General features: G+C 39.6%; 1 protein-coding gene across 1 annotated transcript in view; it reads left to right on the top strand.

The window, feature by feature from the left end:
* The window catches only part of NBAS (NBAS subunit of NRZ tethering complex), a 191572-nt gene that overhangs the window by 30495 nt on the left and 144383 nt on the right, over window positions 1-16694 (top strand). Inside the window, exons 14-21 of the mRNA XM_080615036.1 lie at window positions 3897-4090; window positions 5204-5461; window positions 6227-6352; window positions 8042-8193; window positions 8974-9108; window positions 9379-9457; window positions 10190-10294; window positions 10588-10724. Of these exons, the coding sequence (XP_080471162.1) occupies window positions 3897-4090; window positions 5204-5461; window positions 6227-6352; window positions 8042-8193; window positions 8974-9108; window positions 9379-9457; window positions 10190-10294; window positions 10588-10724 (1186 nt within the window). The remainder of the gene's footprint in view (window positions 1-3896; window positions 4091-5203; window positions 5462-6226; window positions 6353-8041; window positions 8194-8973; window positions 9109-9378; window positions 9458-10189; window positions 10295-10587; window positions 10725-16694) is intronic.

Genomic DNA, 16694 nt, shown 5'->3' with positions numbered 1-16694 from the left:
TGAATTTGTAGCATGGCATAGCTAAATCAGTGTCACAATAAGTTTTTTAAAATCTCTTCTTAAGAATACTTTTGTAGCCATAACCATATCTTATAGCCATAAATAAGATTATATTTCAGTTAGTACAGGACCTCATTTATTCTTAATCATGTGATTAGGACTCTGTATAATGCTGAACATTCAGCAGAAATCTCAGCCTGTGTCAGAAGCCATCATTGTATTGCAGGTAACATATTATTGATTGACAGTTTAAAACCTAAACTGACCTTTACTTTTTCTTTCTATGAACGTCTAAGAAATCTTGAAAGTTAACATAATTTAAAGATACTATTTTAAAATTCTAAACCAAAAGGGCTTTGTTTCATGTGTATCTTTTCCCAAAATTCAGGTTATTGTGTGCAGTCATTTATCACCTGGTTATTGCACGGCTATTCCAAGAGTGCAGAAATAAATAGCTATTCCATGATCCATTCACTACTGCTTCTATAGATCTATATTCTTGAAAGATCCCTGTTTCTTTTTACTATTTTTCTTGATGATTCTGTCTTTGGCTTATTGCATCTCACCTTCATGGGTAGGCTGCTGACTAAGCACTCAAGTGCTTAACAGAAAAGCGATAAGCATACCTGTTTCTCAGAGCTGTTTGAGGAAAGATTGCTGTCATCAGAGAGGTAGGGAATTACGCTGTAGTGGACAAATTGAACTAACTCTGGTGAACGTCTTGTCAAGACATGCAGTTACAATAATCAGGACAGCCTTAGAAATGACACTGGTTCCATCCTCTGTTTGTTTGTTTTGTTGCTTTAATCTTCTTAAATAGCCTCATCTTGTAGCCTGTTTCAGGAGCCTTCTTCATAGAATCATAGAATAGTAAGGGTTGGAAAGGGCTTTAAGATCATCTAGTTCCAACCCCCCTGCCATGGGCAGGGACACCTCACACTAAACCATGCCACCCAAGGCCTCATCCAACCTGGCCTTGAACACCGCCAGGGATGGAGCATTCACAACTTCCCTGGGCAACCCATTCCAGTGCCTCACAACCCTCACAGTAAAGAATTTCTTCCTTAGATCCAATCTAAACTTCCCCTGTTTAAGTTTCAACCCGTTACCCCTTGTCCTCTCACTACAGTCCCTAATGAATAGTCCATCCCCAGCTACGTTGTAGGCCCCCTTCAGATACTGGAAGGCCACTATGAGGTCTCCACACAGCCTTCTCTTCTCCAGGCTGAACAGCCCCAACTTTCTCAGCCTATCTTCATACGGGAGGTGCTCCAGTCCCCTGATCATCCTCGTGGCCCTCCTCTGGACTTGTCCCAACAGTTCCATGTCCTTTTTATGTTGAGGACACGAGCACTGCACACAATACTCCAAGTGAGGTCTCACAAGAGCAGAGTAGAGGGGCAGGATCACCTCCTTCGACCTGCTGGTCACACTCCTCTTGATGCAGCCCAGGATACGGTTGGCTTTCTGAGCTGCAAGCGCACACTGCCACTTAACTGCTGGTGTAGGACCTTGCACTGGGCATGGTTAAACTTCATCAGGTTGGCATCAGCCCACCTCACAAGCATGTCAAGGTCCCTCTGGATGGCATCCCTTCCCTCTGGCGTATCAACCGAACCACACAGCTTGGTGTCATCAGCAAACTTGCTGAGGGCGCACTCAATCCCACTGTCCATGTCACCGACAAAGATATTGAACAAGACTGGCCCCAACACCGATCCCTGAAGGACACCACTCGTTACTGGTCTCCAGCCGGACATCGAACCATTGACCACAACTCTTTGCATGCGGCCATCCAGCCAGTTCTTTATCCACCGAGTGGTCCACCCATCAAATTGATGTCTTTCCAATTTAGAGACAAGGATGTCATGCGGGACAGTGTCAAAGGCTTTGCACAAGTCCAGGTAGGTGACGTCAACTGCTCTGCCCCTGTCCATCAGTTTTGTAGCCCCATCATAGAAGGCCACCAAATTGGTCAGGCAGGATTTCCCCTTAGTGAAGCCATGCTGGCTGTCACCAACCACCTCCTTGTTTTTCATGTGCCTTAGCATGTCTTCCAGGAGAATCTGCTCCAAGATTTTGCCAGGCACAGAGGTGAGACTGACTGGTCTGTAATTCCCCGGGTCATCCATTTTCCCCCTCTTGAAAATGGGGGTTATATTTCCCTTTTTCCAGTCATCGGGAACTTCACCTGACTGCCATGATTTTTGAAATGTGATGGCCAGTGGCTTAGCAACTTCATTCGCCAGCTCCTTCAGGACCCACGGATGGATTTCGTCAGGTCCCATGGACTTGTGTGCGTTCAGGATTTTAAGATGGTCTTGTACCAGATCCTCACTTACAGTAGGCCTAGGATCTTCATTCTTACAGTCCCTGCGTCCGCCTTCCAAGACTTGAGTGGTGTGATCAGAGACTTTGCCAGTGAAGACTGAGGCAAAGAAGTCAATAAGAACCTCCACCTTCTCCAAATCCCGGGTAGCCAGTTCTCCCGATATCTTCCGCAGGGGCCTACCTTGTCCTTAGTCTGTCTTTTATTCACTACGTACCTATAGAATCCCTTCCCGTTATCCTTAACATCCCTAGCCAAGTTGAATTCTAACTGGTCCTTAGCCTTCCTCACCTGGTCCCTAGCTTCCCGGACAACATCCCTGTATTCTTCCCAGGCTGCCTGTTCCTGCTTCCACCCTCTATAAGCCTCTTTTTTCCTTTGAATTTTCCTCAGCAGCTCCTTATCCATCCAAGGAGGTCTCCTGGCCCTCCTGCTGCACTTCCTTCTAGTTGGGATGCAACACTCCTGAGCTTGGAGCAGGTGATCCTTGAATAACAACAAACAGTTTTGGGCCCCTCTGCCCTCTAGGGCTATATCCCAGGGAACCTTACTAAGCAGGCTCCTGAAGAGGCTAAAGTCTGCTCTCTTGAAGTCCAGGGCTGTGAGCTTGCTGCACGCTCTTCACAATGTCCTGAGGATCTTGAATTCGACCATCTCGTGGTCGCTGCATCCAAGGGTGACCTGGAGCGTCACATTTCCAACGAGCCCTCCCCTGTTGGTGAGCACGAGGTCGAGCATGGCACCTCTCCTTGTCGGCTCCTCTATTACTTGCAGAAGGAAGTTGCCTTCCACACAATCGAGGAACCTCCTGGATTGCTTGTGCCGGGCCATACCGTCGCTCCAGCAGATGTCAGGGTGGTTGAAGTCCTCCATGAGAAGAAGGGCCTGTGAGTGTGAGGCCGTTCCTATCTGTCTGTAGAGCACTTCATTCTCAGATTCCTCTTGATCAGGCTGGCTGTAACAAGTCCCCACAGTAATGTCCCCCATCGCTGTTCTCCCTTTAACCCTGACCCACAAACTCTCTGTCGACTGCTCACCCGTCCCCAGACAGAGTTCCATACTCTCTAGCCTATCCCTAACATAAATAGCAACTCCCCCTCCCCACCTGCCAGGCCTGGTGCTTGTCTTCAAAAGTAGTGCAACCTTTTATGACTTTCCTCAGTGTGGCATTTGTTGCCAGGGAGACTGGGTCAAGGATAGCCTGGGAAGTACTGAAGCAGATCTTTATCAAATGTCTGAAATTTGTCATATTTTGTGCAATTAAATCAGTTTACTGTGAATTTTGCCAAATAATATTAAAAAATAACTACATTCACAATTGTGTAGGTTTTTTTAATTTTTTCTCCTTATCAGCTTTATTTAATGCAGAACTGATTTAGTAAAATATAATTGATTTAAAATATAAACTTAAAGAATCAAGGATGTACGTACAATAATCAACGTTTATGAAATTAGGTTATCAGATGAAATCTCTTATTAACTGAAGTAACCTGTGATTAACTATCTGGTGCTTTAAGGTAGCTTTCTTTGTATGGTTCATTCTTATTTACGTGTTTGTTTATTTCAGATAAGGAATCCTATTACCCACTGATAGATGTCAATTGGTGGGCAGACAGTTGTGTCATCTTGGCTCGCTGCTCTGGTGCTCTGACCGTATCATCAGTCAAGACATTAAGAAACTTGCTAGGAAAATCATGTGAATGGTTTGAGATTTCTCCTCAGGTCACTTCAGCTCACGATGGAGGATTTCTAAGTCTGGAGGTGAGGAATGTGCACAGATGGATACTGTTTTGGAATGTAGTAGAACAGTTTGCTTTTGTATATGTAATATTAAGGGTGTTGTGTGTGTGGTGTGGTTAAAAATAAGTTATTACTAATAGAAAAAGTGATTCTGTTTCCTCATGTCTAGGTAAGTGTTGCAGGGAAATTCTGAACTTGCTGCAATTTAACTGTCTTAATAAAAGCTTGATTGTCAAATAACTTCTGGAGAGTAGAAGCAAAACTCCTAGAAGGCTGAGTCTGACTGAGAGGAATCTTGCTGCAGGAAACAGTTTGTGTCAACAGTTTTAACTGCTTTGTGTGCTACTGCATTTGAGGAATACTGCAGGCATCCCTCTCCTATTTTGAAACAGATGCTTCTTATCCAGGGAGTGTATTTAAAAGAAATGAGGAACAAATTTCAATTAAGACAAAGCCATGTAAGAGATAATTTTTTGTTGTTGATCTTTAGTAGGATTCCAGGAGTGATTAGAACATAACGAAGTTAACTGGGTTTGTGTGAAACAAAGCAAACTACTCTTCCCTAAGGGTTACTCTAAAATAGTTCTTAAACATCTTAAATGAAAGTTTAAAATAATATTTATTACAATATGTCAGTAAGTACCAAAGCTGCTTGTATGTTTTTGAAATGTTTCATTATTCTGGAAATAAGATAAGCCAGTGGCTGGTATATTACAGCCTAAGGATGTAATCTAAGATTACATTTGCATTGAACAGAAAATCTTGCTTTGAATAGCTAAGATTTGAAAACACCGCTGTATGCCGCAGTAAGGTGTGCAATAGTGGACGAAGATGCCTCCATAGTTCTGTCCTCTCTGGGGTGGTGTACGACATTTAGTGTAATACTGGGTTACTATTAAGAAACCTTCACTTTTTCTTCAGTAGGTGAGGGATGAGGTCTCAGATCTAGGAGACAGATGCAATCAGGTTTTGTAGATCATGTGAAGCAAGCTAAGAAATAAAGAATTTAAAGGAGAAGGAGAGAAAAGGTGTTGATTTTGAAATCTGGAGTACTGGAAGTGGAGTTGTACTCAATTCTCACCAAACTAGTTGAGGTTTACTAGGTGGATGCTTCATATCCTATTTTGTTTGCAGTGTGAGATAAAACTTGTTCCAAAAAGATTACGCTTGGAGAGCAGGCCAGGCGATGAAGATGAGGGAGAATATGACTCTGACTCAGATGATGAAACTTCTGCCAAGGACAGATACTTCAGCTACCTAAAGCAAGGCCTGTACTTTGTGACAGAAATGGAGCGATTTGCTCCTCCACGGAAACGTCCACGTACTATTACAAAGAATTTCCGCCTTGTCAGTTTGAGATCCACAACTCCGGAGGAGCTCTACCAGAGAAAAGTAAGTATAGAAGGAAAGCTCACAGCTCCTTAATCACCTTTATTTAGGAAAAAAATTCGTGTTTTTCTTTTAATTCTTGCTATATTAACAAGGACTTAGGCGCATAATTCTAAGCATACCATGTTACCTAATTGAAGGGATCATTGTTTAAAACTAGCATTTTAATAATTCAAATGAGATGATGTTTGCAGGTCGCTGATGAGACATTGTGCATCATTAGCTTGACCAAACTTGGAAGTGTACTCATGTAACTGTTTACATATAATAAAAGGTTGAAGGAAATTAGTTTAGCTTGTTATTAGCCAGGGAATGGGTTAACTTATACTCTGATGTTAGTGTAGTTTACCTGCATGGTTTTTATTCAGGCTTATATACAAATTAGGGCTGTGATTCAGTTTTACTGAACAGATACTTTTTAATTTTTAAGATTACTCTTAGTACTTAAGAGTACTTTGTCTTGTCCATTTCAATAGTTCTGATGGTAAAGCAGCGCACTGTACAGCTGTTAGAGTTTCCAGGGAGTGCTGATGTTGTAGTGGTTACCTAAATAACATCTTCCTTTTTCTTGAGGAAAAATCTCTGATTTTGTAGATACATCCATCAGATCTCAGTGTTACTCATCTATATCTTGAGCCATTCTCTTTCCTACCTGCTTAATCATACCTACAGTAATTATCCTTCTACCTGCTTCTGTACACAGAATTAATACTTTATTGTTTGGTATGGAGATCAGATTACTTTAACTTTGATGTGTTTGCTTTTTAGATTGATAATGAAGAATATGGGGAAGCTTTGTCTTTGGCTCAAGCATATGGGCTTGATTCTGATCTTGTGTATCAAAGACAGTGGAGGAAATCGACTGTTAACGTTGCTTCAATTCAAGACTACTTGGTGGGTTTGTGTTTTCTGACTTGTTTTCTTATCAGTGTCATTGTTACTGAAATTAAATTCTCAATTATGTTCCAATTTATGCAACATAAATTGGTGGCAGTTTGGAGAGCTGTTCTGCAAATTCCATTTCCTGTTATGTGGAAGAGTGTTATCTTACTTTTTTAGCTGAAGGCCTGATCAACAGACCTTGGAAGTTGTCCTGGGTTCAGCAGCAGCAGTCACTTTTTCTCCTTCTTAGTAGCTGGTGCAGTGCTGTGGTTTTGACTTTCGGCCTGGGAATAATACTGATGATAAAGGCGATGTTTTCAGTTGCTGGTCAGAATGTTTACCCTGACCAAGGACTTTGTGAGTCTCATGCTCTGCCAGGGAGGAGGAGAAGCCGGGAGGAAGCAGGGACAGGACACCTGACCCAAACTAGCCAAAGAGGTATTCCATACCACAGCACGTCATGCCCAGGGATGTAGAACGGAGAGTCCCCGGAAGGGCTAGAATGCTGCGGGGTGGGGGTGAGGTACCGGTCGGTGAGCGGTTGTATTCTCTTCCTTGTTATTTGCTTTATCATTATTATTATTGGTGGTGGCAGTAGTGGTTTGTGTTATACCTTAGTTATTAAACTGTTCTTATCTCAACCCGTGGGAGTTGCATTCTTTCGATTCTCCTCCCTGTCCCTCCAGGAGTGGGGGGAAGAAAGGTGGGGGGGGAAGTAGACTGCGTGGTTCTGATTAACGGCCTGGGCTTAAACCACGACAGAAGTTAACCAAAATCTTTTATTTGGAGTATCTTCTAATTTCCATTAATAGCAGCATGCTTTCTGTAATGTAATCAACAGTAGATTGTTGCCTGGCAAATGAATAATAATAATTAGAAATATAAAGCATTTAAATAACTTCCAAATATTTTAGAAAATTAAATGGGAAGGTGAAGTTGGTATCTGTAGCTATATAGCAAAGTTTGAATAATAAGATTTACATTGAACTCTGCTATCTGCAACTGACTGTAGCTTTTCAGTGAAATCCAATGTGGGTTTTTTTTAGCTTAGAAAAAAGACTTCAAACTTAGCAGGCAAGTGTTGTCAAAGCTGCACAATCTAATGATGCTATAGGGTAAAGTCTTTCAAGAGATTATGAGAAAAGCCATCTAAATTTTTTCTTTTTCTCTCAAGTCAGATATTATTTGAAAGTCAAAATAGGATTTTTACAAGTAGTCATTCACCATGTGCTATGTAATCTCAACTGGAGATCAGCAGATATGACCAATAATGTTTTGTGGTGCTGGTGTGTCTTTTCTGTCACAGAATCCTATTGGCATGTGAAGAGGCTGGTACTGAAAATGATCCTAGTGCTATTGTGGAATACACTTGGTTTATAAAAATTGCGTTTTAGTCCCCAAATGTCACATTTAATTTAGTGTAAGGAGTGGTACTAATTAAGGGATATGAATAATAACATCTGTTCCAGTTGTGAAATTTCTGCTAAACCACTTGGCATTTCTGTGCCCTTTTCTGCCACACATACTCTGAGGAAATTTTTTTTTTTCATTTTCACCTCTTTTGTTGGTTCACTTTGTTAATCATCAGATTAACTTGACATCTTCTTGAGTGGAAGAAACACCTTAAACGACTGTAACAATCTCCAGTTTCATTGCTTTGTGTTGAAGCATGTAACACTATATTCTCTTGTTCTCGGACAGAGCAAAATTAAGAAGCGTGCATGGGTTCTTCACGAGTGCTTGGAAAGAGTTCCAGAGAATGTGGATGCTGCTAAGAAGTTGCTTCAGTATGGCTTGAAAGGCACAGACTTGGAGGCTCTTGTGGCCATAGGAAAAGGAGAAGATGGTGGCAGGTTTGGGAAGAGGTTTTCTTTGTTTGTTTGTTTTCTTTTCTAAAGAGTGGTGTGTATGAAAGCCTTTCCTTATATTTGATAATATTTTTTATCAACCATTAATGAAAATGTTAAGATACTTTCATGGGATATAAAGTTAATGCTTTGAATCAGACTATTCTGAAGATATCCACAGGTACCTATTCTTATTTACCTTTGTAAAAAGTAAAATTACTGTTTATTTTGTACTGCATTTTGTCTTCTCTGGATGCCCTTTATTTTCTCCATCATAGAGAACTTCTGTTGTCACTGTTTTTCTGTGAGAATCTGATTTTGTTGTCTCTTCTGGAAGATGCAGCTACTCCTATAAATGTGTTTTGTTGTATGATCTAACTTGCAATGATCTTCTGTGGTTCAGGTGAGGAGGAGAACAAAGGAAAACACAGTGGGTTGGTGGGGAAATACATGCAGAGACAGTTCTATTCAATATTCAGTTCCTGGTGGCAGAAATAGATGACTGCACAAAGAACAACCTCTTCCATTTCTCTTGTATCCTGTAGAGGTGCTGCTAATCCCATTGCTACCTGTGGAATTTTGAAACTTCTGGCAACCATCATAGATGTGTGGTTGGTGTTTTGGTTTGTTGGGCTTTTTGTTTGTTGTTTGTTGGAGTTTTTTTTTTGTGGGGGAAAACAAGATAATACCTGTTATTGGCTTGTGATGAGTGCCTGCTGCTTTACAGCAACAAAACTTGTTTTTATCTTTTTCAACATTGATTACATTGTTGGTTTTGTCTTCCAGATTTATCTTACCAGGGGAGATGGACACTGAAGTTCCCTATGAAGACTTTTTGTCACCAGATGAAGAAATGGATACTAGAAAGGAAAAAGAGGCCAAGAAGTGTCAAGAACTGCTATTATCAGTAAACTTTTCAAAGTAAATGAAATGTTAGGCCATGTTTTTTCAGAGTTACAGGTTTATTCTAACTACACAGTTGCAAGAATGCAATTACTCGCATGCATGTTATTGCTAATAGGAAAGTGATTTAAATTTTAATTGGCATTATATTGCGTCAGAGTTCTTGGTTTACTTAATTTCTTAATACATTCCAGTGCACAAAGTCATTAAAATGTGTAACTGTTGTCTTCACTTGTACATGATGTACAGTATCGATTGCAAGCCTGAAAATTTCTGTTTTGAACACAGGCTGACACTGGAACAAAAAGAACTCTGCCGTAGCAGGCTAAAGCTCTTAACTTACCTTGATCGACTCGAAACCTACAAGGTGAGGAAACTTGGTAACTACCTACAGTTCTTTTGAATTCTCATTCCACAGGTAGTCCTGGGACAACTTCATCACATTATCACATCTTTTTTTTGTTATGTATTCTAGCATTAAAGTTATAGTTTTCTTGAAATGCTGTAGTCTGTTACTTGATAAAAGTAATCTGCTTCCTGTTCAAGCTGCCATGTTTCTCCTGCTTTATTGTTGCAAATGCCGGCTTCTAATGTTGAGAGGTATAATTTGGCAGAGACCTTCTTTGAACATACTGTATCAGTGGGGTATTAAGTTATGCAACAACATGGGATGTGGAGTTGGTGCAGGATTGCTATTATTTTCCTCTGCCAGTCTAATTAGCAAGTTCTGTTCAGATTTTCTGATGAATCTTGTTCTTCCATGAGCTTACTGAAGTGAAAGTTTTTGGAATGTCAGACTGTATTTTACTTAGTTTTTTTAACTTTGCAGTTGGCACTAGTCACATATGACTTTTACTACATCTCTTTGTAACTTCATTGTCTAAATCCTAATTAAAATAAAGCAGAGAATTGGCTTAGCTTATCAATCAAAAATGTATATTTTTTTATACCTAAACAAATAAAACCCAACAGCATGCTTTTCTATGTATATCTCATACTTATCCTAAGATACAGAAACATGTAGGCTTTTTGATGCTTTTGTAAATCTTGCATGGAACTCAATCTTTTATAATCCTTTCTATCTTTTTTTTTTCTTAAGGAAATCCTTGGAGGGCCTCATGCAGCTGAGCAGCACTATGATGCTGAGTTCTTCAAGAAGTTCAGAAATCAGAATATTGTACTTTCAGCAAGAACTTATGCTCGGGTATTAATATTTATTTTGATAGACTGTAATTTTGTTTTGGTATTGATTTCTGCATTTCAATTGCATTTTTCTCCCTGTGAACTTTGTTGAGTCTCAGTGGGAGTTTAAGAGGTGGGAGGTATATTTGTTTGGTTGTAAATAAATATATTCAGTGACCCTGAAATAATTTTCTTTATTGCTAAAGAAAATTTTAAAATTAAGTATTTTCTGCATGACCTAAGCTTACATTTCTTGCTCTTTTCAGTCTAAATCAGTCTTAAGCTGGTTCTGCAATTTAATGTTTTGCCTTTCAGGAAAGCAATGTCAGAGCCTTGGAAATTTTGTTCACTTTCCATGGATCAGCTTTACTTCCACACAGACAGGCAATTCTCTCCAATTTTCCAGAGACTACTTCACCTCATGAATATGCTTTCTTGTTGCCTGAAGCTTGGTAAGGATGCATCAATAGATACCCAGAAAGATATTTAGGTTGTTGATCCTTATATTATTTTTCATATATGACAATTTGCTATTGGTTATTACCTGGAATCAAAAAAACAGCTTTGTTTGTATATTCTTGACCAGGCTTCATTTTCTGCTTTACTTTGTTCCACTCAGAGCAGCTTTGTGGTCTCTTTTGGTTATTGTCAGGAAACTAGGGACTTTAAATGTGCTTGCATCCATTACACGTAAGAGGAAGCATGGCCTTTTCTGACCTGAAACTGCCCACACAGGTGTAAGTCCATGTGTAATTGGCTCATAATGACAGGCAACATTAGGAAATTAATAATACAAGTGTTTAGCTCCCTGGAAGCAGTTATATTTTTCTGCATTTTTTTTTGAAATGTGAAGATTTTGAAATTGAGCAGTCAGGAACTTCAGAATCATCAGTCCTTTTCTTACCGTTTCTTACACATTTTGGTAAGGTAGAATTATGAAAAGCTTTATACTTTCCTACTCTTTCATTTCAGCATAAACTGTTAGCTTACTGTCAATTTCATATACATTTTTATAGGAGAGTCTTCCTTGAACATCGTAATAATGTTCTATGTATTAATTAGAATATTTTTTTTGCTTCTAGAGTGTTTCTTTCAAACTCTTCAATTATGATCTTAGTTTTGAAGTGTATTGTTCAGTACCCATAAAGAACTGGGCAGATTTCATTATTTAATATTTTACAGTAGGACTTTGAACCCTTACTTCAGAGGGATAATTTTTGAAGTAGCTAATAGAATTTTTTTTTTTTTTTGTAGTCTTCTAGAATTATAGTTAAGTTTTATACTTCAAAGTTTCAGTAGTCCCATTGGGATAGTTCTGCATGTAAAAGAGGGGTTTTTAATTCATCAAGTTATTCCCCTGACATTTTCCCTAGCTTGTAATACTTATAACCTTTGTCCCTTCTGAGTAGAATTCTGTTTTTATTTCATGATATCCAGTACTTACCAGTGCCCATTTTATCATGCCCATTTTATCATGTTGGTAGTATTAGGACCACAGTTATGTAGTTATGGTGTGAAAACACTTGTTTTAATCTTTAAGGTAACAGGACAATGAAGAGAAATCAGTGCAGTGTTTATAAAATTGGTAAAATACGTTCCAACTTCAGTTTTATAAGATTTGTAATGTGAGATGGAGAGAAGAAGGATCTTCTTAAATGTGGCTGTGATATTTTATTGGTGTTCATAAATAGGTTCCTCTTCTTTCTGAAAGGTTGTTTGTTCTTGGTTTTGGTTTTTTATTTTGTTGTGGTTGGTTGGTTTGTTTAAGAAACTGACTTATGTGCCAAGGGGCAAAATGACAGTTAAAATAAAACATTTCACCTGTGATCTAGTAGTAAAAATGTGAAGTTATGGGTTAAGAACTTAATTTATTCTGCCGTTGAAAAATGGATGTATATAGTTTGAATCCTTCTTCCTGCGGTAGATAAAACTTTTCAGTGCTATGACCAGGTTCACAGCTTGCAGAACAGTTAATACTGTATATCTTTGAAATGTTTGTCTTTGGGCAGCTACAAAATGGGGATGAGACCAAATCCTATATACTCACATCACATAATCATAAAAAGATAGTGTATATTTGATCTAAACCTTTCCTAAAACTGTTTCCCTGTTACAAAACTGCTAACAGTACTTGCAGTATTGCTACACTCCCTAAAATTGTCTTATTAATAGAATTAAATATGTATTGATAAAATACATGTTAATGAGAATACTATACTAATGAAGTAGACTTAAGTTGTACAAAGTAACAGTTTCTTATGATCTTAACAAGTTACTTTTTATTGGTTTGTTTTTTTTTTTTTTTTTTTAATGGGATGAGTCTCCCTCTCTCCTCCCCAGTCCAAGTAGCTTCAGCTTTTAGAATTCTTGTTTCATGTTAAGGAAAATGAATCTGTGCGAATCAAAGAGAATCATAGAATCATAGAATAGTTAGGGTTGGAAAGGACCTTGAGATCATCTAGTTCCAACCCCCTTGCCATGGAAAGGGACAGCCCACACTAAACCATGTCACCGAAGGCCTCATCCAACCTGGCCTCGAACACCGCCAAGGATAGAGCATTCACAGCCTCCCTGGGCAACCCATTCCAGTGCCTCATCACCCTTACAGTAAGGAACTTCTTCCTTATATCCAATCTAAACTTCCCCTGTGTAAGTTTCAACCCGTTACCCCTTGTCCTCTCACTACAGTCCCTGATGAAGAGTCCCTCCCCAGCATCCTTGTAGGCCCCCTTCAGATACTGGAAGGCTGCTATGAGGTCTCCATGCAGCCTTCTCTTCTCCAGGCTGAACAGCCCCAACTTTCTCAGCCTGTCTTCATACATGAGGTGCTCCAGTCCCCTGATCATCCTCGTGGCCCTCCTCTGGACTTGTTCCAACAGTTCCATGTCCTTTTTCTGTTGAGGACACCAGAACTGCACACAATACTCCCAAGTGAGGTCTCACAAGAGCAGAGTAGAGGGGCAGGATCACCTCCTTCGACCTGCTGGTCGCACTCCTTTTGATGCAGCCCAGGATACAGTTGAATTGAAATTCTTGGTCATTTTAAGTGTTTATTTGGCCTTTAGTTCTAGCATTTAGGTTTTTTATGGATTATTAGTATGAACAGAATTATTAGCATTCTGTAGTTACATAGTTCTTGTTATGAAATCCAGTTTAAAAGAGTGTGCTGTCTAGCTTCTCTATAGAACACAGTACCTAGACATAATTTGTCTTAAAATAACTGATTGAACAAGGTTATGGTACAACTTACAAAACTATTTTATTCCCACATAATAATAAAAAGTTGCAAGTACTGACTGTAATAATCTTGCAAGCAAAAGAAGAACATTGCAGAAAAATAAACACCAATGTTTTAATAGGTAGGAAAAATGTTGGTGGTATTACCACTTAGTGTCTTTTCAGTTTATGAAGGTCGTAATTACAGGGGTCTTGGAATAAGGGGTGAGAATGACTCCATCTGTCTTCATGAACTTGAGTCTAGACAATTCTTATAAAGGTTTCTGAGTCAGGAAGTGAATCAGTGTGGTCTTCCTTTTTAAATTTCACACTGTTGTAGCTAGGAAGTAGGGTCCATGCTGCGTATCAGATGGATTTTCTCCTTTCAGCTGCAAAAAAGAGAGATCTCCTGTGATTTCTTTTTAACTCTTTTTAGTTTCCCCCCCCTGCCCCCCCCGAAAATTCAAGGCCATAATTGTCTGTACCAGTAGATTCCAGTAGGGTAATTTGCTGCTGTGGTCCGTGTGATAAGATCACTAACAGGGATGTCGTGGTTTAAGCCCAGGCCGTAAATCAGAACCACGAAGTCCACTTCCCTCCCCCACCTTTGTTCCCTCCGCTTCTGCAGGGACGGGGAGGAGAATCAAAAGAATGCAACTCCCACGGGTTGAGATAAGAACAGTTTAATAACTAAGGTATAACACAAATCACTACTGCTACCACTAATAGTAATAATGATACAGGAAATAACAAGCAAGAGAATACAACCGCTCACCAACCGGTACCTCACCCCCACCCTGCCATGATCCAGCCCTTCCGGGAACTCTCAGTTCTACATCCTGGGCATGACGTGCTGTGGTATGGAATACCTCTTTGGCTAGTTTGGGTCAGGTGTCCTGTCTCTGCTTCCTCCTGGCTTCTCCTCCTCCCTGGCAGAGCATGAGACTCACAAAGTCCTTGGTCAGGGTAAACATTCTGACCCACAACTGAAAACATCAGCTTTATCAGTATTATTCCCAGGTCAAAAGTCAAAACACAGCACTGCACCAGTAGAAAAAATGACTGCTACTGCTAAACCAGGACAAGGGACCATCTGCTTAATAGTGCCTATGTTAAGAGTACAGCCTGTCCAGGTGGCCTTGCTTAACGAGTGCCTTGTTCATGCCTTGTTGATGGTGGCTTTGCTGCTCAGCCTCCTGCAGCTCAGACCTCTTGATGGGGAGTGTGCAGCTCTGGAGGCAGAAAAGATTTTGGTGGAGTTAAAAAAACAACCAGACTATAGTTTGTATTCTAGGTCTTCATATGTGGCTCTGTGTGTGTAGGATGAAGTAGTGCTGGGAATTGACCATGTTGTGTCTGTGTACATGGAGCACTTTAAATGATAACCGGGTTGGTTTCCAACTGGAGCTTTCTGAGGTGACACCTACCCTAATGGAACTTCACCACAGAACACTGTGTTCTCACAGTTCCCCCATCTATAGGGGAATCTGGCTGATGAGAAGCTCAAGATTGTATAGCAGGTGCTGTCTTGTCTATACATGGAACAGGTAACAAATTAGCACATCTAGCTATTGCCAAGGCAAAAGCTTTGAAACAGTTGTTTACTGTACACCACCACCCACATGAATGCACACGGAAGTGCTGTATTTGAAGAATTTCATTATCTATGTTTTTGTAAAGATGGCTTTGTAACTGCCTTTAGCTTTGGTCTGGAGCCTCCAGTTCAGCTGCAGAGAGTAATTTTGAAGTACCTACGGAGACAAATGCGTGTTTTGCTAGTGCATTATATAGGCATAAAGTGTTTGTTTTTCTTGTTACTGGCACGTGCCATTTCCATCAGAATGGCATTTAGAGACCAGTGTCACAAAAATTTTAAGGTCTTATCAATCAAGGAAGAGTCGGCATAACAAAAGAGGAAGTAAAAGGACTTTCTTTTTTCTGTCTTCTGGGCCAGGTTGTTAGGAAATATACAGGTATTTTTTTCCCTGTATCAGCTTGTGAAAAGTCTCAAGTGGTGGATATCCTTTTGTTTCTCAGTTTTGGCACATGTTTTGTAGCTTATCATCTTGAGGGCTCGCTTTCAGAACTGTTCAGAAGGAGGTTTGTAATGTCTGAGCAGAGGATTTATGTATTCATGAGGCTCTTGAAAAGGACTGTGAGTTTTATGAGCTCAACAGCTCCTGGAATTAAGAAGGAATCTGAAATACTAAGACGCATTGGTGGCTCTACATGCCTGTCGGCTTCAAACTGGTATTGTGATAGACTTGACATTACTCAGTAATGTGTTTTTCCAGAATTGTGATTGTGATGTTTTCCTACTTCTTTTCATATTATTTCTTAGCTGCTTTTATAATGATGCCTCCTGAATCTTCGCTGTCTCTTAGTCATATGGATTCATGCTCCTTCCCAAGAATGCATCAGATGCACAGACTTCATCTGTTAAGACAGCTAGAGTGAAGGTGGTAAAAGTTTAGGTATTCAAAGAAGATGATAGCTCTTTCTATTTTAATAGTTACATCTAGTGTTCTTAGTCTATAATTAAGACTGTTGCCTTCAGGTTTTTTAAAGGTAATCTCTGGGGAAAATAATGCTTTACCACCATTATAAATACATAATCGCAGTATATTGCCTTTTCTTTTAATTTTCTTTCCCTTGTAACTACATTCAACTACTATATTGTAACATTACAACTCACATGTTAAACTCACAGATGGTGGGGAAATTCAAATGTATGGTTCCCCCAACAGCCATAAGTTTGCTATATTGCACATTACGCTAGTTGGTATGTTAGAGGGAAGATTTTTACTACATCTTACATGTTTCTGCTTTTTTATTCCTTAACTTTTCTTTCTCAAATATTGGTTTTCAGTCATGGCTGAAAGTGAATTTTTACTGGAGAGTGTGGATGTACTCCATCTGCCTGATGAACTGGGGTGGGAATCGAAATGTCTTCTATAAACTTAGTAAAGCTTTTAAAACCTGAAGATTTCCATGTAGTTGACTCTGATGTATGAACAGATAAATGCTACACACTTAAACTAAGAGGTTCGTAAGCAGTTAACTCTGCCTTTCCATAATGATATCTTCTCCTGAACTAGGTTTTTAGTTATTGCCTGTGGCACTGCAGTTTCAATAAAACTCTTAAAGCTTTATCTCTTCTCAGTATGTGTATGTAAATGGGTTTGCTGACTGAATGTCTGAGGAAC

The sequence above is a fragment of the Psittacula echo genome, assembly GCF_963264785.1.
Source record: "Psittacula echo genome assembly, chromosome: 4".
In the NCBI taxonomy this organism is placed as follows: domain Eukaryota; kingdom Metazoa; phylum Chordata; class Aves; order Psittaciformes; family Psittacidae; genus Psittacula; species Psittacula echo.
The sequence above is the reverse complement of the archived record's forward strand: the minus strand, read 5'-3'. Positions and strand labels throughout refer to the sequence as shown.